The sequence below is a fragment of the Eulemur rufifrons genome, chromosome 21, assembly GCF_041146395.1.
Source record: "Eulemur rufifrons isolate Redbay chromosome 21, OSU_ERuf_1, whole genome shotgun sequence".
In the NCBI taxonomy this organism is placed as follows: domain Eukaryota; kingdom Metazoa; phylum Chordata; class Mammalia; order Primates; family Lemuridae; genus Eulemur; species Eulemur rufifrons.
This window is the reverse complement of record NC_091003.1, coordinates 3,984,093-4,004,488: the sequence shown is the minus strand read 5'-3', so window position 1 is coordinate 4,004,488 and position 20,396 is coordinate 3,984,093. Positions and strand designations below refer to the sequence as shown.

At 54.3% G+C, this 20,396-nt stretch overlaps 1 protein-coding gene across 10 annotated transcripts in view; it reads right to left on the bottom strand.

Moving 5' to 3' along the window:
• Window positions 1-2,492: 2,492 nt before the first annotated feature.
• Window positions 2,493-20,396, bottom strand: part of SCARB1 (scavenger receptor class B member 1) — a 68,717-nt gene continuing 50,813 nt past the window's right edge. For 4 of the 10 annotated variants that reach the window (XM_069497121.1, XM_069497116.1, XM_069497115.1 and 1 more), the window contains exons 9-13: window positions 16,753-16,826; window positions 10,648-10,699; window positions 9,698-9,844; window positions 6,690-6,818; window positions 3,325-3,388 (exon numbers count right to left, since the gene is read on the bottom strand). In XM_069497121.1, the coding sequence (XP_069353222.1) occupies window positions 6,690-6,818; window positions 9,698-9,844; window positions 10,648-10,699; window positions 16,753-16,826 (402 nt within the window). In that variant the 3' untranslated portion in view covers window positions 3,325-3,388. Of the gene's footprint in view, window positions 3,389-6,677; window positions 6,819-9,693; window positions 9,845-10,647; window positions 10,700-16,752; window positions 16,827-20,396 lie in introns of those variants that run through there. The other 6 variants (XM_069497113.1, XM_069497114.1, XM_069497112.1 and 3 more) reach the window with 6 other exon arrangements.

Sequence of the window (20,396 nt, the reverse complement as noted above, 5' to 3'; positions counted from 1 at the left end):
GGTTATCAAGTGACTGCGCTGGGGAGGCTGGGCGCGGCTTTCCAGAAGATTGAACACGGGGAATTTTAAGGGAACCATCTTCTAGGCCTGGACTTTCTCCTGAGCTTGTCCGTCACCTGTGGGTCCCCAAATCCAGGCCACGGGGACCTCCCCCAACCATCCCCTTCCCGAAGCCCCTGCCCAGCCCCCCGCAGGCAGGCAGAACCCTCGCTGACCTCCAGCCCCCACCAGAGGGACACGCCAAGCACTGGTGTCGAGAACAAATCTAAAAATTGGGTAATAAATGCTTTTGCAACTTGGTGGTTTCCACTTTGCTGCTTTCTACAAATTTGAAGAAAGGTCAAACGGACTTGTCAGCTGACAGATGAATATAAATGGTTTCTGACGACAGATCCCCGTGTGATTTTGGCCCATTACCCGGGAGTACGAGAATTCCACTCCCAGCTACTTATCTGTGAAAACAAGGTTTCTCTGCACTCACATCTACAAAGAACGGACGACACAGTTGGGCTCATTCTCGCAGTAGCAACAGTCGTTCGTGGATACAGGCGTGGGCTGGGGTGGAGAGGAGTCCCACTCATCTCACTGCAAGACGTATTTCTAAGCAAATAAAAGCCACGGTGAGAAACCCTAGGAACGGCTAAAGCTGGTGACTCAGCAGTCCCACTCCTAGGTATGTGCCCAAGAGAAATGGAAATACATGTTCACACAAAAATCTGTACCTGAATATTCATAGCAGCTTTATTTATAATTGCCAAAAAGTGGAAACACTCTGAACGTCCTTCAACTAGTGAATGGCTAAGAATCTGTGGATTTCCACTCAACAATAAAAAGAAACCAACTATTGCTACGTGCAACAGCGTGCGTGGCTCTCAAAACAGCTGAGGGACACAAGCTGGTCTCGGAGGGATACACACCGTGTCATTCCACGTGGACAGTCTAGAAAAAGCGTAACGGGCTGCTTGCCGGAGGCTGGCGTGGGGGGAGGGGTTCACTGCAAGGGGGAGCATGAGCAAGATTTGGGGAAACCATGAAATTATTCCATGTCTTGATTGCAGTGGTAGTTACTCGAATCCATGCATGTGTTAAAACTCATGGAGCTGTAAACACACACATGCATCCATTATGCTCTGCAAATTTAAAAATATATAAAATTCATATAAAAAGGACATGCACTCCAGTAAAATGTTACTTCTTTGATATGTACCACGAAACATAGTGATATTGTCCTGATCAGCTGTATACCTATAGAGGAATAGCAATCCAGATGTTACGGGCTAAGTGTTTGTGTTGACCCAAAATTCGTATGTTGAAGCCCTAACCCTGAGTGTGCTTGTATTTGGAGATGGGGCTCTAAGGCTGTATTAGAAGGTGAAATGAGGTCATAAGGGTGGGGCCCCGATCCGATAGGATTAGTGTCCTTATAAGAAGAGACACCAGAGAGCTCTCTTTCCCCCCCACCATTTCCATATATGGAAGAAAGGTCACGTGAAGACACAGGGAGAAGGCGGCCGTCTGCAAGCCAGGAAGCGAGCCCTCCCCAGAGCCCCCCACGATGGCGCCCCGATCTCAGACTTCCAGGACTGTGAGACACCAATGCCTGTGGTTTAAGCTGTCCGTCATGGCATTTTGGTACATCAGCCCATGCAGATGGATACCCCCCCAAAATGTAATCTTTATGGTCACAAGAAACAAGAAAAGTTCACTTCAACGTATGTAGATATTTCTGTTGCAGACAAGTACAACAGAGTGATTAACAAAGGCTTAAAAGCATCAAATATACAACACTGAGATAAAATTCTGGAGGGAAAAAGAAAGGAAATGCAAGTTCACGGGAGAAAGTGACATACAGTTTCTAACCATAAAAGAGTTTGTTTGTGTACTTCTAAAAATGTTCGGTGGCGAGTATCATGTTGCTGTGGTATTTAGGAGCCAGAGGGCACATTTAAACAGTGATGACATGGTCTCGTATTAAAACGTCAATGACGATGACAATTAGTGGGAAACTTCATCCTTTGCAGCCATCTAAACTTCAGATGAGAACGTTCAGGTAGCTCCAGTCCAGTCTCTTAACCACTTCTCTTTCTGCCACTTACGTAACGAGCAAGAGCGAAGGCCAGGACACGGGCAAACCCGGGGGGACCTGTGCGTCACAGCACAGAGGGAGCAGGGCCAGGGGCCCCACCGAGGCAGCAAAGGGGCCCTGGGGGCTGGGGGCCTGGTGCAAAGGGACTTGATCCTCCTTCTAAACAAGGACCGTATTCACACAGTATTTATATAAAATTTTAAATCACACAAGTTGGGACTGAAAAGCAACAGGAAGGCGAGTTGGCAGCTCAGCCCGCGAGGGACACTCTTGGTCACGGCCAGACAGGAGCCGCTGGCCGCAGGGAGAGGAGCCCGGAGCTCCCGGCGAGCCCCGCCCCCACCCCAGCAAACCCGCGTCACAGACTCGAACCTTCAACTTTTTTTTTAAAGGTTTATTATTTCAATAGTGAATCATTTTGAAAAGACGATAAAATTCATTTCTCTTCCAGTAGAGACAGGCAGCAGGGCCTTGCCCAGGATCCAGGAGCGCTGGGCAGCGGGTCGTCCCCCACCCACGGTCCCCAAGGCCTCCCCACCTCCACGCTGGCACCTAAAATCCGAGGGACCCTGGGCGGGGGCAGCTCGGGGCACAGCTTGCCGCCACCGCAGCCAGGCAGCGGCCGGCTCAGCGTACAGGACCGTGTCAGTTTAGGCTGGAGGAAAAGGGCCTCTGACACCCAGACCCAGGGCCTGTGCGGGCCTCAGGGCACCCCAGGGCCCGGCAGAGGTGCGGAGGCTGCGGGAGCAGCTGCCCGGGCATCCCGGGCCCAGGCGGGCGGGCCGCGCCGGAGCTCGCCGAGTGCCAGGCCCCTGCCCGCCAGCCTGGGCCTCCAGGACAGCGCCTGGCCCCGGGAGTGAGAGGCCCGTCCCGGTGGGCGAGCCACCAGGCCAGGGCCGCAGGGTTCTGTCTTGATGGGAAGGGAAACCCCGAGAGGTGACAGGAGTCGTCGAGAGCCCAGGCCCAGTGGCTAACGGCCCGGCTCTCCCAAGGGAGGGGACGCAAGGCCCACGGCACCCGTGGTCAGGCCGGGGGTCACGTGGAAAGAAGGTTCCAGTACAGTGCTTGTTGATGAGAGCCTCTCCCCGGGTCCCTTCCGCAGCAGCTCCGTCCCTGAGTGTGTCCGCACACACCTGTGCACATGCGTGTGCGTGCGGTGTGCGCGGGTGCGGCCACTGGGGCTCAGGCCTGGGGGCTGGCGGGCTGCCCGTGGAGAGAGTCCTGCAGGAGCGGGGTGTGGGGGCTGGGGGGCTGCTCCGGCCCGGCGGCCAGGCTCGGCCGGCTCCCGCCGTCCTTGGGACCCTGCGGAGGAAGGCGAAGCTGGATTACCAGGCCCCGTCCCCAAGCCCACCCTCAGCACCCCCGCCAACAGCCCCCCACGAAACCTCCCCTCTGTCGAGTCAGAAGAGGCGAGAGGAGGCTGGAGTGACTACAGACTTCCGGAATGCTGCTGCAGAGGCCGCCTCGGCTCACTCACCGCCACCTGGCCCTCTTTACAGATGGGGAAACTGAGGCCCCAATACAGTGAGGGGCACAGCGAGAGGAGGGGCCTGTGTGCAGGCCCACTGCTAGCACAGAGAAGCTGGAACAGCCCAAGCGTCCAGGGACAGAGGGACGTGTTTCTGAACAACAGTCGCAGCAGGGTTCCCAGCCTGGACAGTGCCACAAACACAGAGCGCTGCGTACAGGGACAGCAGGACACCACGTAGCAACACGCCTAAAACTCACCCACGGCCCACGATGTATGGCACAGACTCGGGGGAAAACCCACATACCGAATTGGCAATGGCTGCCCGGGCCGGGGGGTGCTGGGGGTAGGGACGGGGGCACAGGGGGGAGCTGGCGCAAGACGTTAACTATTTATAACATTGACAATCGTTAACAGTTGCTGGGTCTGGGTGAGCGAGACCTCACATGATATTGTAATTTATCTAGTTTTACATTTTTAAAACTTTCTCAACTCAAAACAATTAAAAATACAGACAGCAATGATGGTACGAGCGTGGTACCTCTCTGTCCCCCAGCCCCTGCCTCCCTCCCCTGAAGAACAGAGAGGCCACCTCGCCCTAGCAGCTGTGGCCGGAAACCCAAACCCCCAGGGCCGGCTTCACCATGGGGTGGGGGGATCGAGCCCCCACTCCGCACAGACAGCAGGCAGGGGGGTGGGGGATGCCCGGCTCCTCTCGCTCTGGGACCGATCTAAGGCTTCCAGCATCGAGCCAGGCCAAGTAAGACCAGCACCCCCCACACACACACCCTGCGCCACCCCCCAGAGGCAGCATGGGACACCCGGGGCAGCCAGAAACTCAGCAATGTGGGCCTAAGAGCCATGACTTAAGAAAGTCTCAAAGTCAAAAGCGGAAATGACCCCCAGGCTGTAAAAGGACCCCCCAGTCTTTCCCAAGAAAGACACATGTAACAAGCCCCCAAGGAGCAAGAATAGGAAGCAAATCCTTTCTCCTCCTCCTTTCCACTTTTGTTTGATTGAGGACAAAGGACTTGGAGTGGGAGAAAGATCAATGAGAAGCTAAGAAAGGTCCAGGAATATTTTCCTGAAGGGCTGCCCTATACAGTTGTCCAGGCTGTTCACTGCACAAGGGCAACCCAGCTGAGGGGCTGCAAACCAGTCAACACACTGTTGGACAAGTCCTCTGCCCTAGGCAGGCCTCATCTGCCCAGAGGAGCTCTTTTCCTTATTCATATAAAAGTATCCTTGCATGCTAGCACCCCTTTTCCCAAGTAAGACAGCCCTTTGGAGCCACCCCCAAACCCAGGTACAGGGCAAAGGTGGGGCCTCCCCCATGGACCCAGGCCTGAGACTCAGGACAGGACTCAGGGTGGGGCAGAGGCTGCCGCTGGCCACTTTCCAGGTGCCCGTCCCCCAAGCTGAAGCCAGCGCCATTAGAGGACACTGCATTTTCCAAACACACATGACGAGGGGTGTGGGGGTGTCATCTGGGGTGGGGGTCGAGCTGCCTTCCAGAAAGCAGGGCAGTAGAATCTCTTTAAGTCAAGCACTTGTCTAAGAATCTGAAAACTGGATTCTAATGGCAAAATAAAGAGGAGACCCCAGTTTTGTTTGCGGGGGACGGCAGGACACCTGGAGACGTCAGGGAGGTGCGGCTGCGGGGCTCTGGCCGTAGTTCCGTCTGCGCTAAACGTGAAAGCCCCCTTCTGTACGACTGAGGACGCCCCACCCCTCGCCCCGAGAACACCAAGCAAGTCTGTGCAGAGGGGAGTCAGGGCAGGAGGGAGGCAGGGACGCCGGTGGGGCCAGATCGTGCACAGCAGAAAGGTGACCTGGGGGAATCCCTGGCGGAGGGAGGGAAGGGGGGCCCAGCTAGGACCCGTGCTCCCAACCTGGGGACCCTGTCCTCGGGAGGATGCTCGCTTAGGGCTCTGCCCCAGCATGGTCGGACCCTGCCCCTGACTCCCCTAGAGCCTGGCTGGGGTGTGGCTGTCCCTCCCTGCTGCCTGCAGGGCTGGCGGCAAACCCGCCCTCACACCCCACTTCGCGTCTTCCGTCTTATCTGCTCTTCCAGCCCTGGCAGCTGAAGCGGCCCGGAGACAGCCACTGGCCCAGCGGGCTACTGTGTCACGCCCTTGCGATGTGGCACCCAAGACAGCCAGGGAAAGCCCAGCGGGCCCAGCCCTTGAAGCTCTTGACGGCAGCACATTTTTCAGAAACTAAAATAACAGCTATTTTCAGAGGCACAACTATAGAGTGACTCACCCCTGCCCAACCCCAAATTGTAGGGCCTGCGGCGCTGCCTGTCACCTCCCCTGGCAGAGGGACACCACCCCTGGCCACAGTTCTCGCAAGACCTTGGCCCTCCAGGAACCTGGCCAGGGAAACGGAGAACCGCAACCGGCCTCCTTCTCCCACAGGCAGGGCTGCCGGGGAAAACCAGGGCGCCCGGTTCAATGTGAGTTCCAGGTAAGCAGCGAATAGGCTCTCAGAACAAGCATGCGCCGTAACTGCACGGGAAACATTTATGCTAAAAATTATTCAATGTTTACCTGATATCCATAATTAACTGGGCATCTTCCAGTTGTTTCTTATTTGTGTTCAATCCAGCAACCCCACCCTCGGGTCCAGTCCTGGATATACAGTTGGTGCTCAACTGATGCCTGAATTCTTTGTTCCTGGTCCGTCATCCCAGATTTAGACCAACATTTCTCAAACTTGTTTCCACACCAGAATCCCCTTAGGGGTTCGTTAAAACACACATCCGCGGCCCCACCACCCTTCCGCTCCAGGGGGCCAGAGGCTGCCAGGAGTCCGCCTTCCTCGCAGACTTCCCCGGAGGGTCTGCCGCACCAGAGGTTTGAGAAACAGTTGGCCTAAATCTCGATCCTGCCTTTCTAACGTGACCTTGCAAACAGGACACCAGCCCACAGCACACGGGTCACCCTCTGGGATCCAAGGGACATAGGAAGGTGGTTTTTCCAAAGGCAAAATCCACAAATGTGCATTCTCAGTCTGTAGACACTCCAGGCGAGGTGAGGCTGAAAGAACGTGGGAGCCGGGCGTCGAAGCCGCCGCGTTCTACTCGCTAGGGGAGGCGGGCGGGGCGGGGAGGCAGCGTTACCTGGTACCCACCTACAGCCTTGCTTCCTGCAGCACAGCGCCCTTGGGAGCTGGTGTCATCAGGGATTCAGAATAGGCCTGAATGGCCTCCTTATTCTTTGGCCCCTTTTTACTACTACTCCAAAATAAATAGCACTTCTCCTAGAAGATAACCAAGCTAATTTATAGTTGACGTTGAAGCCACACAGCAAAGGTTTTACACTCGTCTTCGATTTGCAAAAAGCAAAGAGCAAACAGGCAAGGCGCAGAATCTGAGAGTCCAGCAACCCTTAAGGAGCGGAGTGGGCTGAGAGGTGGGGGACCCGGCGCCCTCAGACAGAAGCACACGCGGAAAGACGGGCAAGCTTAAGGGGTTCACGCTTACAGGGTTCATCCACGTGAAAATTCAGGCCACAGAGAAGTGAGCGGGGGGATGGGCCCCAGCGGCCAGAGTCAGAGGATGAAACGTCGTAAATCAACCAGGAACAAACGGATTTTTCTATTAAAATGTGTGTGTGTTTTTTTTTTTCTTTAAAGAATGACTCGAGAAGAAAAATTTCTCTGAAGAGAAGTTAAAATATGCTGAGTTTGCCAGCAGGAGACTTTAAAAAAAAAAAAAAATCAGAACAAGTATATATAAAAAAAAAAAAAAACAGGTAAGGCCTAATCTTGCTAAGTCAAAAACTACATAGTGGCACAAATTCCAATCACTTGGCGTCCAAGGACACCTGCAGGGAGGAGCCTCCGCCACACTGTCCACAGGAGCAAGTGTTCTTACTGGATTCAGGTGGGACGCTGACTTGGGGGTGACACAGGGAAGGGGACCCTCGCCACCACCTTCACATTCTGCACTTGCGGATCCCCTTGCCCGTCCCCTTCTGACAGACGACTAGGAGACAGACAGAAGGAGACAGAGGGCCCAGGCTGTCCTGGCCTCCTATGGCCCAGCCCCTCCCAGCCGGTCCCCAGAGACCCCCTGATGTGGCCGTGTGCACCTCACTAGCGGCCACCCTTGGTGGGGCTCTGCCCCAGGGAGATATTCGTGGCTTCAGGCTCCTTCCCGCCCGAACCCTGCGTAACTCAATCAAGAAACTAGCAAGTTCCCTTTTGCTCACTGGACTCACAGCAACAGAGAAGAGGGCGCCTCAAAGGGCTGGTTAGACCCAGTGTTCACCTGGGGCTCAAACACGAAAGGCAGTGACGTGACAAGAGCTGGTGGCCCCTGGCCACCTCGCACAGTGGCAACGTTCTCCCCCAGAGGATAGCGGATTTGGAAGTTCCAGGTCCGAAAGCCCAGGTGAAAAGCCTAGAATTACCACCCAGCAAGCAAGCAAGCACGCGAGCTTCCTCCAAGGAAGCGAGGAAAGAGACAAAGCGAGAGAGCAGGGGCTGAAGAGGACCCAAAGGCCAGCAGCCAGCTGGGCACCCTAAGGCCCCGTGGAAGGCCTTGGCCTGTGCCTCGGGATGACTAGGTGGGGGCCACCTCCTGAGTGGGTGGCTTCCTGGTTCATGCATTCAAAAATGGCCTTTCCTGCCATCCTGCCAGCGAGTGGCGTCCCCTCTCAGGCCACAGCAGCTGCTGACCCACCTCCCCTGCCCCTCGAGCGCTGTCATCACAGCTCTCCTGTCATCCTGTGACTACAGTATTAATAATTCACTTAAAGGTCTTAAGGGTCTGTCTTGCCCCTGGTCTCAGACTTCACGTTCTGGTCGTTTCCGTATCCCCTGACCTGCGCACAGTGCCTCACTAAACCTAAGTCACCTGGCGAAGGACGCCAGTGAATGCCACAAATGAACGAATGACCCCAGTCCAAGAAGGGGTGCATGCTGTCGGCCCTCTTCCTCCTGCTTCTGAAGCCTGGACGCCCAGGGCTGCAGCTCCCCGTTTTAGTGCCCGTCTTGCCATCAGCTGCCCACTTTGAGCTCACCTGGGCCTCCTCACTGGTCACCTGCTCCCCAACCGAGGGCCTATTCGCCACGCGGCAGCTCCTCTCTTTAAAAGCCTCCAACAGCTTCCCAGAATCAGTTCCAAGCTGCTCCTCCTGTGTCACAGGGCCTGGCATGACCTGTCCTCACCACTCTCAGATGCCACCTCCTACCTCTCTTTCCCCCTACTCCTCTCCAGCCACCCGGGCCCTGCCTGACCCTCCCATGGGCCTCACCTGTCCCTGCCACGGGGCCTTTGCACTGGCTGTTCTGTGGGGCATTCTTTTTGTGGCTCTGTGCTGAGCGTCCCCCTAGCATTCCCATTACAGCTTACACTCTACCTCTTCAGAGAGGCCTTTCCTCACACTCCACCTATACCTGTTTCCAGCCCCGCCCCCGGACATGCACTGTCCAGTCTGGGAGACACACGCGGCTGCTGAAACAGGGCCGGTCCACACGGAGACCTGCTGTAAGTGTGCAACACACACTGGCTCTCCGAGACTTAACTTGAAAAAAAAGAATGCAAAAATATTTATATCTTTTATATTGACTACATGTCAAAATGATAATATTTTGGATATATTTGGGTTAAATAAAATTTAGGATCAAAATTAACTTCACCTGTTTCTTTTAACTGTGGTCATTAGAAAATTCAAACTTGAAATCTCAGGTGGTTCACGTGTTTTCGTTTGACACCAGGGCTCTGGCCTACCACGTTTGTATCGTGTTTATCATCAGGGAAATTATCTTTTCTGATGTTTACTTGGTTTTCATCCGCCTCCCCGACTGGAAAGCCAGCCCCCTCGCTCCCCTGAGCAGGATCTCGCCTGTCATGTCGCCTGCTGTGTGCTGGCACCTGACAGAGCCTAGCACCTCCGGCATCGACGAACAAAGGATCCAAGTGCCCGGCTTCGTGACTCAAAACCCACCTGCACCCCTCCGAGGGCGGGCCCCAGGCCTTCCAGAACAGGCAGAGCAGCGGCAACGCGGGGTGCAGAGATGCGAGGGTGCAGGGCCGGCCCCCGCAGAGATTCGGGCTCCGGGAGGACGGCGTCGGGGGTCCGACCCGAGCCCCCCCCCCCCCCGCCACCCAGGCCCGCCTGGCCACCACCTACCTGGCTCCGGACCTGGTAGACGACGGGGATGAGCAGCAGCACGCAGCCCAGGCCGAGGAGCACGTACTGCGCGTAGTGCAGCACCTTGGGCAACAGCACCAGCTGCGTGTAGAAGGTGCGCAGCGTCTCGCCCTCCATGGCCCCGCTCTGGGGAGGCAGAACGACACGCACGTGAGCCGGAGCCGCGGGCCCAGAGGACATCGGCCCCCCAAAACACCATCCTCCGGACCCCTCTCACCCCTTCCGCTCCCATCCCGGAACACATGGCGAGACTACATTTCCCAGACTCCCTTGCAGGCGGAGGAGGGCAGGGCCATGTGATTGCGTTCTGGCCAATGGGAGGCAAGTCTGGCCCATAAAACCCGCCCATATGATGCTCCATCCCTTTCCCCACCAATGAATGGAGCCGAAGCCTGAGCATCTCCGGGAGGGCGGGGCCCCCAGACAGGAAGCGCCCTGAGCGACCGCGTGGAGCGGAGCTCCGCCTCCTGCGACCCGCTGCGGACCGGGCTGGGAGCGGGTGGGAACTTTGGGCTCCTAGGCTGTCCCGGCCGTTAGCTCGCTCTGATTCAAAACGAGGTAGACCAGAAAAAATAAAAAATACAGTCAATACAGTAAAACGAGCTATGCCAGAAGAAATCCTGAAAAGCTAGGAGAGGACAAAGTTCAAGGGAAAGCGACACCTGGAGACCAACTTCCCCTCTCTCAGGAGAGGTGGTCACACCCGTGAACAAAACAGCTCACACCGGAGCCGCTTCACACTGCTGTTGTCTTCCCCGTCTCAAGGCTCCTCTGACTCACCGGGACAACTGACATAGGGGCCTGGACAGTGAAGTTTCCAGTATGCTGTGCACCATCACCCGGGCCCAGACCCCCGCCTCACATGCTCACATGCCCACCTGGGCCCCCACGAGGGGACCCGACGACACCGCGAACGGACGCGGCCCTACCTCTCCAAACCACAGCAGCGGCAGGACCACCGGCTCTATGCTCCCCGTTTGTCTGGAAATAAGCAAGACGTGGTGGGTTAGAGGATGTGCCAGTGTTTACATCACGCAGCTTGGGACACTCCCGGGTCAAGAGGGCTTCGATGTTGCAACTATGGTATCACCCCCTTTTCCTAGGTTTCAGTTACCCCTGCAGGGTTCAATAAGATACTGTGAGAGGCAGAGAGAGACCACATTCATAACTTTCATGACAGCATGTTATAATTGTTCTATTATTATTCTTGATTGCTTACTGTGCGTAATTTATAAATGAAACTATCATGGATATAGATGTATAGGATAAAACAATATATGCCATATAGGGTTCGGTACTATCCCCGGTTTCAGGCATCTACTGGGGGTCTTGGAAGGTATTCCCTTGCAGATAAGGGGGTCTGCTGTCCTTGATTGGTGTGGGCTTAGGGCATGGGTGTTTTGATGCTGCTGGAAGGAATCCCCCCTGGCAAGGAGCAGCTTGACAATTTGACCATAATCTTTTTAAATTAAAAACTCACATCCCCTATATGGCAGAGACTGCCAGTGACCTAGCCAAGATCCATTCGTTCCTTTTAGAAACAGAACCCCAATTTTATTTGGGATGGCAATGCACCCAGTTAAAAGACTCTATCTCAGCCTTTCTTGCAGGGAGTATGGACTGTGTGACCATGTTCTGGTTAAAGAGATGTTAGCAGGAGCATTATGTGGGATAGCTGGGAAGGCTGCTTTAAAAGGAAATTTCACAGCTGGGAAGTGAACCCTTTTTCCCTTCTTTCAGAAGCCTGGAATGCAGATGGAATAGCTGGAGCTCCAGCAGCTATTTGGGTCAGAGGCGACCTCGAGGATGGAAGCAATGTCCAAGAAAACAGAACAGAAGGATGGAACTTGGACCATGGATGTCTTTGGGGAGCTGACACACTGGGACTGTCTGCCTGCAGACATCTTCTAAAAGAAGATTTAAAAAATAACAATAAACCTTTGTCCCATTTGAGCCACAACTGTTGTGTTTTCTGTTTTTTGCAGCCAAACCTAATTCCACCAATATACATTCATGACCCAGCAATTAGGCTCTTCAGAAACTGCCCAAGAGAAGCTCACACATGTATAAAAGAGGCACAAAGATGTTCAGTGTTGCTTGGAATAGCAAAAAACAAATGAAAAACTCAAAAAGAAAGCATATATATTCTCTATGGCAACATATATATGTATGTATATATGTAAATGTAAATAAGTAGGCAAAGACCTAAAAGAACGTGCACCAAACTGCTGATGGCTGGGGGAGGGGGGGCAGATGTCATTGGAAGCTCTGTTTATTTTTTCTCTCAGGGATATATATTCATATTACCTGTGAAATTAAAACTTACATGTCCAGTTTAAACGACAATATAATCCAAGTGGGGGTGGAGTTAACTTTACATGGAGAAGCCTGGAAAACACTACCTCATCCAGGTGATCAAGTTCAACATCAACAGTGACACGGTATGTTGACAGAATGTAGCCTTGATAAGATGCACTGAAAATGGAAATTTATATTCCAAAACCCATAACCCCAGTCTGATGACGAGAAAAACGTCAGACAATCCCAGTAGAAGGCATCCCCCCACAAACTACCTAACCAGTACTCCCCAAGTGTCACGGCCGTCAGGAACAAGGAGACGACAAACTTTCACAGCCAAGAGCAGCCCAAGGAGGCAGGACAACTAAAGGTAACATCTGTGAAAATGTCCCCTTCCATGGCAGAGGGGACCGTGCAGGTGTGATTAAGTCAGGGCTCTCGAGCTGGGAAGATTGTCCCAGAGGATGACAGGGTCCTTACAGGGGACACAGATGTCAGAGTCAGAGAGACCGGGGATGCTGCGCCGCTGGCCGTGAGGAGGCAGAGTGAGGGTTGAGACCATGCGCGAAGGCAGGCAGGCGGCCCTTAGAAGCTGGAGAGGCAAGGAGCGGATGGATGCTCCCCATCAGCCTCCTGAACACAGTCCTGCCGACACTTCCATTTGGGCCTGGTAAGGCTCACTTTGAACTTCTGACCTCCAGCACTGTAAGATAATTTTAAAAGTGTGCCCCTAAGCGTGTGGTGAATTTGTTACAGCAGCAACGGGAAATTAGTGCAGCAACTTGCACCCAGGATGGAGCAGTGGGACCCCAGCCCCACGAGGCACCCTGCCATGTGCGGTCCTCGGCCTGCTCACCTGCCCACACCTGGCTCCGCCCAGGCCACACTCAGATGCCCTCCAGGCTCGGCCGGTGAGAATCACAGACCCTGCTCCAGCACCCAGAGCCTCTCACATCTGGCTTGTCACACCGCAGCCACAGTCCTCCCTGCCCGCTCCCTGTGTGGCACTCAAGCCAAACTGAAATACGCAGAGCTGGTGCCCACGTGCCCTCGGCGGGACAGATCTAGCCGAACCCTGCTTCCTTGTCTCACCCCAAACCCTCACCCCGCCCCTGCTCCACACCCACATCTGGCCTTCCCCAGGGGACACACGGGTCGCCAGGCTTGGTCACAACCTCCCACCCCCAACAGGATCCCCCACACAACAGGTGCCTGGCAATGAAGGCCGTGTAGGGCGGAGGTTAGCAGCACACACTCTGCACCCCAGCTGCCCGGGTTCCAGCCCCACCCCGTCCCGCTGCGAGGGGAAGAGTTCACAGCACGGGTCTCCTTAGACAGGCTGCGGCGAGGGCAGCCTTGGCTGGTGTCGGGAGCTTGGATTTCAGGAGGGTTCCCGCCGTTCCCTAACTGATAAGGACGGCTCTCTGTGTCTAAACCATTTGCACAAATAACGAGGCTTACATTGAACACCAGCTTTCCCTCTAAGAGTCTGGAATTTGGGTGTCCGCCAAGCAGAGGTGGCTCCATAACCGGCCCCCAACAAAAACCCTGGCTGCTGAGTCTCTAACTGGCTTCTCTGGTAGCTGACACTTCACATGGGTTGCCACAACTTATTGCTGGAGGAATTCAGGACATCCTGTGACTCCCCTAGGAGGGGACTCTGGAAGCTTGAGCCATTTCCTCTGGACTTGGCCCATGTCCCTTTCCCCTTTGCTGACTTTGCTGCGAATCCTTTTGCTGTAATAAATCATAACCATGAGCATGACCATGTGCTGAGTCCTGTGAATCTTCCTAGCAAACCATCAAGTCTGGGGTGGGCTCGGGGGCCCCGACACAGTCTCTCACTAGCTGTGTGCCCATGCGCCTGCTACTTAGCCTCTCTGTGCATCTTCTGTAAAATGGGATTGTAACACAGCTGCTCCTAGGGCTCTAGGGAGGATGAAATGCAATAATATGGGTAAAGTGCTTAAAAACGACCCAACATAGAAAAGCACTTATTGTTGTCGTGACTGTTGTTAAACAGCAGAGAACAAACGGACACACAAATATTCTGTCACTTCACCGTCTGGATGAAAGGAAGGCAGAGCAGTGCCAAGGGCAGATGGAACTCCTCGAGGGCAGGTACCAGAGTTAACACAAAAAGCCCAAATCCCCCAGTCACACTTGTCCTCAAAAATCTCTTGGACTCACCAGGCGCGGTGGCTCACACCTGTAACCCCAGCACTCTGGGAGGCCGAGGCAGGAGGATCGCTCTAGGTCAGGAGTTTGAGACCAGCCTGAGCAAGAGCGAGACCGGGTCTTTACCAAAAAGAAAAAAAAAAAACATCTTGGGCCACCCATTAAGTAGAGCATCTCGCCGTGAGATGGGTTTGCACATTTCACCGACAGACCAAAACGGTGGAAAACAGCCCAGAAATACAACAGAAGGTGCCACTCACTTTGCTACTTTTCCCTGAAAGACTTTGTGAGAACTGATGTAAATTACACGCGGGTTTCACGCCACTCCATTGCCTTTATGTAGTGAGCAAAGAGCACTGAGTTCCTCCCCCAGTCACAGCCAAACAGAAACAGCAAGAAACAGCTCTGCCTCCCCGCAGCTCCGCCTCCCGGCAGCGGGGGCTGCGCCTCCAGACCCTTCCTGGCCCCGGGACTGGGTGGGGAGTGGACATCTGCTGTTGCCACCACTTCCTTCCGTCCTTTGCTGCCAGCCTGCCAGGGAGGTTAGGTTAGTGGCCCACAGGTCACCGACAGGCAGAATCCAGCTGCCCCGTGTACCACTGGTCAAGCATGTGAATTACCTCCCAACAGGTGAAAATTGAGAGGGCTTCTGTTAAGATCCAGATTTGGGGCCCTTGTAAAAAAATGCCGAGGGTGCGGCCACACGGGGCCCGCACTCCCAGGAGGTCACAGCAAGTGGGGGAGCTGGGCAGGCTGCACCCTCGGCCCCAGCCCCAACCTGCCTGCCGGGCTCCTCCGTCTGGGTCACCTGCCAAGCCTGGCTGCATCTGAGGTGGCAGCGCAGGTGCCACGTGGCAAACCCAGAGCGAGAGCTCGGGCGGCAAACACCTCGCCATGCCCGGTGCTGTCTCCCCACCCTCTCATCCATCAGGAACACAGCCCCCAGCAGCCTGGAAATACAAAAATAAAACACGAGAGTGGGAGTGAAGGCAATGAGCTGACAGCTGCTATTCCCTGCCAGTCTCTGACAAAGTGTTATTCTTTCCAGCTGAGAGGCATTTTACAAAGCTGAATAGATGCTCACATTCCTGCAACTCAGGAATCTAAGAGAATTTTTTTTTTTTTTTTGAAATGGAGTCTCGCTCTGTCTCCCAGGCTGGAGTGCCGTGGCGTCATCATAGCTCACTGCAACCTCCGACTCCTGGGCTCAAGCGATCCTCCTGCCTCAGCCTCCCAAGTAGCTGGGACTACAGGTGCTAAGAGGATTTTTTAAAAAGTGAAATTGAAATTAGGGCTGAGCTCAGGGGCACACACCTGTAGTCCCAGCTACTTGGGAGGCTGAGGCAGGAGGATCGCTTGAGCCCAGGAGTCGGAGGTTACAGTGAGCTATGATGACGCCACGGCACTCCAGCCCGGGCGACAAAGTGACAAAAAAGAAAAGAAAAAAACTATTTCAAGTATGCTAAGAAGTACAGACACTGACATGGCGACAAATCAGTGTACTCCCCCTGACCCAGTTCTAGCAACACGTAGAGTGCCGGTGAGGATGTGGGGAGACCGGAACCCTCCCACACTGCTGGTGAGAATGCAAAATGGTGCAGCGGCCGTGGAAAAGTCTGGTAGCTCCTCAAAGGTTAGACACAGAGTTGCCCTGTGACCCAGCAAGTCCACCCCCAGGTATACACCCAAGGAAATGAGAACATATGTCCCTCCAGAAACTTATACGTGAACGTTCATAGCAGCATTATTCATAAGGGCCAAAAAGTACAAACCCAGATATCCATCAACTAATAAATAAAATGCGATCTGTCTCTACAGGGGAATATTATCCAGCCATAAAAATGTATCGATCCGTGCCACGCCCTGGATGAACCTTGAAAACGTTGTCGTAAGCGAGAGAAGCGAGTCACAAAAGACCACGCAGCACATGATCCTGTTTATGTGAAATGTCCAGGTCAGGCGAACTCGCAGAGACAGGAGGTGGGTGTGTGGCTGGCTGGGGGCTGAGGAGAAGCACAGCGATTGCTAATGGGTGACGAAAATCTGCAATCGATCGTGGTGACGGACGCACAGCTCTGTGACCGGCCTACAGATCGCTGAATTGTATCGTACATTGTAAAGGGATGAGTTTTATGATACGTGAGTTACATCTCCATAAAGTTGTTATTTTAAAAATCAAAAAGAGAAAAATCAGTGCTTAAAAAGTTCGTGTAACATCAATGGTGAAACTTAAGGACGCTGTCTGGTAAGTTTCTGTTTTCAAGCACTTGGTCTTGCCAGGGATTCCTCTGTGCCACTCTGCTGAGTGGGAAACAGCCTGGGTGGAAGATTCTGGCTAATGTGGGAGGGAACGTTAAGTTTCGGGGCAAGGGGGATGAGCATGCAAGTCAGGCCTCGGCCGGAAGCTGAGACTCTCCCTGGGCGAAGACTGAGAGGGACCATCTCCCTTCCCCAGGCCCTGGCTCCTGGGGTACCTCACCAGAGTCTGGGACCACTGGAGTCCCGAGCCCCTGACCTCTACCTGAGCAACACGGCCCCAGCCCCCAGACCCCACTCACCCGATGCCTTTGACAGCCTTGATGTAGAGGTTAAGCTGCATCTTCACGGAGCAGTTCATGGGGACCCCAGTGACCTGCAGCGACAAACACAGTGAGGACACTGGCTGTCCTCGAGCTCCCTGGACACCTCCCTGGTCCCACTCAAGAGGGCGGGCGCCTCAGCTTGACTGCCCAGTGGAGCCTGCTCTGGTCGACCTAACACAACCAGCAGGTTGGGGGAGGCCGCTCTTCCAGAAATGCTGTGCGCGTGCGCCGGGGCCGCCGCCGCGGGTCCCCAGTTGTCACGGGGAAGTACCTGCTTCCGAAACAGCTCTCAGAGCCGCAGGCTCAGGGGGCCCTTCTATAAAGCAAGCCCCTCTCAGAATGGGGGGAAAAACCAAAAACTAATCCCTCTCCTCTGTCCCCTTAAGACTGTTTCCCAAGGTACAGAATGACATTTTCCAGATGCCCCCTTCCAGCCTCCACATTAAACGATCTCTCTTCTCAATTCACTCCCAACTTTTCCGGATTATTCCGAAGAGAAAGTCCCAGCCAGCAGTGTGCATGGCCTTTCGTGCCGCTCTCCTATGCCCTAAAATCTCCATTTTCCAAGCGATGGCACCGAGCGCCGGCTGCCGGCTCAGCGCCCCCGGCCGGCACCACCAGTCCGCTGCGTGGAGCCTGACGATACATTGTCCTTGTTCATTTTCACGGTTATCTTCTTTCTTTGGAGAATCTTTACAATTTCCTACTTGGGGTAGTAACAGAAAGCTTCCTTTGTGCAGAAAAAAAAATTTTTTTAACGAGATGACTTTTGTAAAAAGTAAATAACAGAAGTGACGGTTTCCCTATCTGCAAAACAGAGATAACTCTACCCACCTCAGGGCATTTTTGCAAGGATAAAATAAAGTATGCAAGACAGCCGCACTCCGGCCATAAATGCCTGTGCCATTATCACTATCAGGAAAGGACATTATCTTCCCTTGCAGCCCAGCACTCTGAGGCCCTTCCCACGCCCTACGGCAAAAAGGAGCTAGTCAAAGGCCTTCCTCTCAGGACCGCAGAGAGTTTGAACTTGAGAACCTGGCAGGACGAGAGTGAGGTCACCGTGCGTAGAAAAGAGCCCACACGGCAGGCCTGGGGCTGCCCGCCTTAGACGGGCTGCCGGCAAGACTGGCCCTTGGCTGGGGTCTGGGAATCCCGACTTCAGAAGGGTTCCCACCATCGCCTAGACTGTGCAAGCAACACGGTCTTGCGGGACGCCTGCTTTCCTTCTGGGAGTCTGGAATGTTGGTACATGCCAGGCAGAGATGCCCACGTGATCAGCCCTGAATAAAAACCCTGGCCACTGAATTTCCAGTGGGCTTTCCTGTTAGACAACACTTTGTGCAGTCGTCACACCTCACTGCCGGGGGAATTAGGTGCGTCTTGTGTGACCCCACCGGGAGAGGACTCTGGAAGCTCGAGCCTGGTCTCTCCCTGACTCCCCCCCTGTGCTGGTTTTGCTTTGTGCCCTCCGGCTGTGATAATGTCAGCTGTGAGCACCCCCAAAGCTGAGTTCTGAGTCCTCCTCTAGAATCATCGAGCCTGGGGATGGTCTTGGGAGCCCCGAAACCACCTGCCATCCTCTTCCCCTCTCTGGAACACACTTCACATTCTGGGGTCTCCACTTCCTTCCCCAAGAAATCTGTCCCATGCCTTCCCTGGCTCATGCCCCCAGCTACTGTCAGGCCACCTCTTAGCAGGCAACCCTGCCCCCCGGGCCCCCGTTCCATGCACCACCGAGAACAGAAACTTGGACCCAGGAGCCCACCCCTCCTGGTTCCAGGAGCAAAACAGGAGCCACAGAAGCAGCTTCCATTCAGTTTTCGAGGCTCATGTCCACCGGGCAGCAAACTGATTCCTGGGTCCTCCTCCCAACGAGCCCAGATCAAAACCAAAATGCAGAGGCTGCTTCCTCTCCCTGTCTGCCTCCAGCTAAGCTGACCTGGAGGCAGAGGGCAGGAGGCAGCGGCTGAGGCAGCTGATGCAGAACAGCGTCTGCCTCTCTCTGGCCTCCCAGACCTCACTCCCTTTTCCTTGACGTGGAGGAAAAAGGCAATCCACACACAAAAATGAAAGCTACCAGTGAGAGCACAGAACAGACTATGTTCACAGTGGAATTCTCCAGAAGCCAGCTCCGCAAAGGAGGCAGTAAAATGACTTAAAGAGAGAAGGGAGAATGCTGGGCAGGGCCAGGGTGGGGGCCCGGCTAGGACGGTCTGAGGAGGGCAGAGGAGAACGGTGCGGGACGGCCTGTGGGGGAGCTCAGCCGGCGTGGAGGCCGTGGGGCCTGCTGCGACGGTTACAGGCAGAACCAGAACACGACCCGGCAACCCCGCGGCCGGGTGGGCATCCAAGGGGAGCAAAATCAGTGAGCTGAAGAGGTGTCTGCTCTCCCACGCTCACTGCAGCGTCATTCACAGCAGCCAAGACATGGAATCAACCGAGTGTCCGTTGCTGGATGAGTGGGCAAGGAGAATGTGGTGTGTACACACACACACACACACAGGGGAATATTACTCAGCCTTAATAAGGAAGGAAATCCTATAGTTTGTGACAAAACGGGCGAACACGCAGGATGCTGTGTTACGTGAAATAAGCCAGACACGGAAAGGTAAATACTGCGAGGTCTCACTTACAGGTGGAATCTAAACAGGTGGAGCTCGCAGAAGCAGAGGGCAGAACGGTGGCTGCCGGCGGAGCTGGGCAGTGCGGGGTTGGGGAGATGTTGGTCGAAAGGTACAAAGTTCCAGCTATGCCAGAGGAATGCCTTTGGGAGATGCAGCCGACAACCGGGTGAGGACACTTAGTAACGATGTCACTTAGTAGGTTTGAAATTTACTAAGGGAGTAGGTCTTAAGTATTTTTACGCTACAGGAAAAAAGTAACCAAGTGAGGCGATAGATACATTAATTAACTCCACTTAGCCATGCTACAATGTATATATACATGATACTACCATGTTGTAGACCACCAATATATACAATGTTTATTTTTCAACTTAAAAAATTAATTTTTTGACAAAGGCCTATCTATATGAGAAAACCTGAGTGTCCACTCAGGAAACAGAGACCCACGGAATTTTTGTGGGAATGGTGGAAGCCACTGAGTCTAACTGGGCACATTTTACAGCGAGCAGATGTGCAGGAAAAAGAGGCCACTGGCCGCGGGCTTGTCCCCGAGGCGGCCAGTGTACAGCTCTGATACCCTCCGGGTCCCTGACCGCAGGCAGAACTTCACAGGGGACAAGTTCGCCACAATCTGATATATCAGCAAGATGTTCCAGGCTCTGCTGATACCTAAGATCTTTATGGCATCTTGACACAGCCAGAGGGCTGCTTCTGGCTAATCTGCAGGAGACGCACCAGCTGATAATTGCTAATTAATTTACTGCCTTATGGCCCTTTTATAGAACCAAGCCCCTTATAAAGGGATAATAAATTCTTGAACTATGGAGTCAGGGTAAAGTAAGGACCTTTGAGGGCTCACTATTCTAGAAGCTACCGGTGCCAAAGCAAGCCAGACTTCCCGTCCCCCCAGCCCTGGCGCAGCGCTGTGCCCGTGAGGGGAGAGGGGGGCCGCGTGTGCACCAAGCGCCACCCCCCGCAGGCGGACAGTAGGCT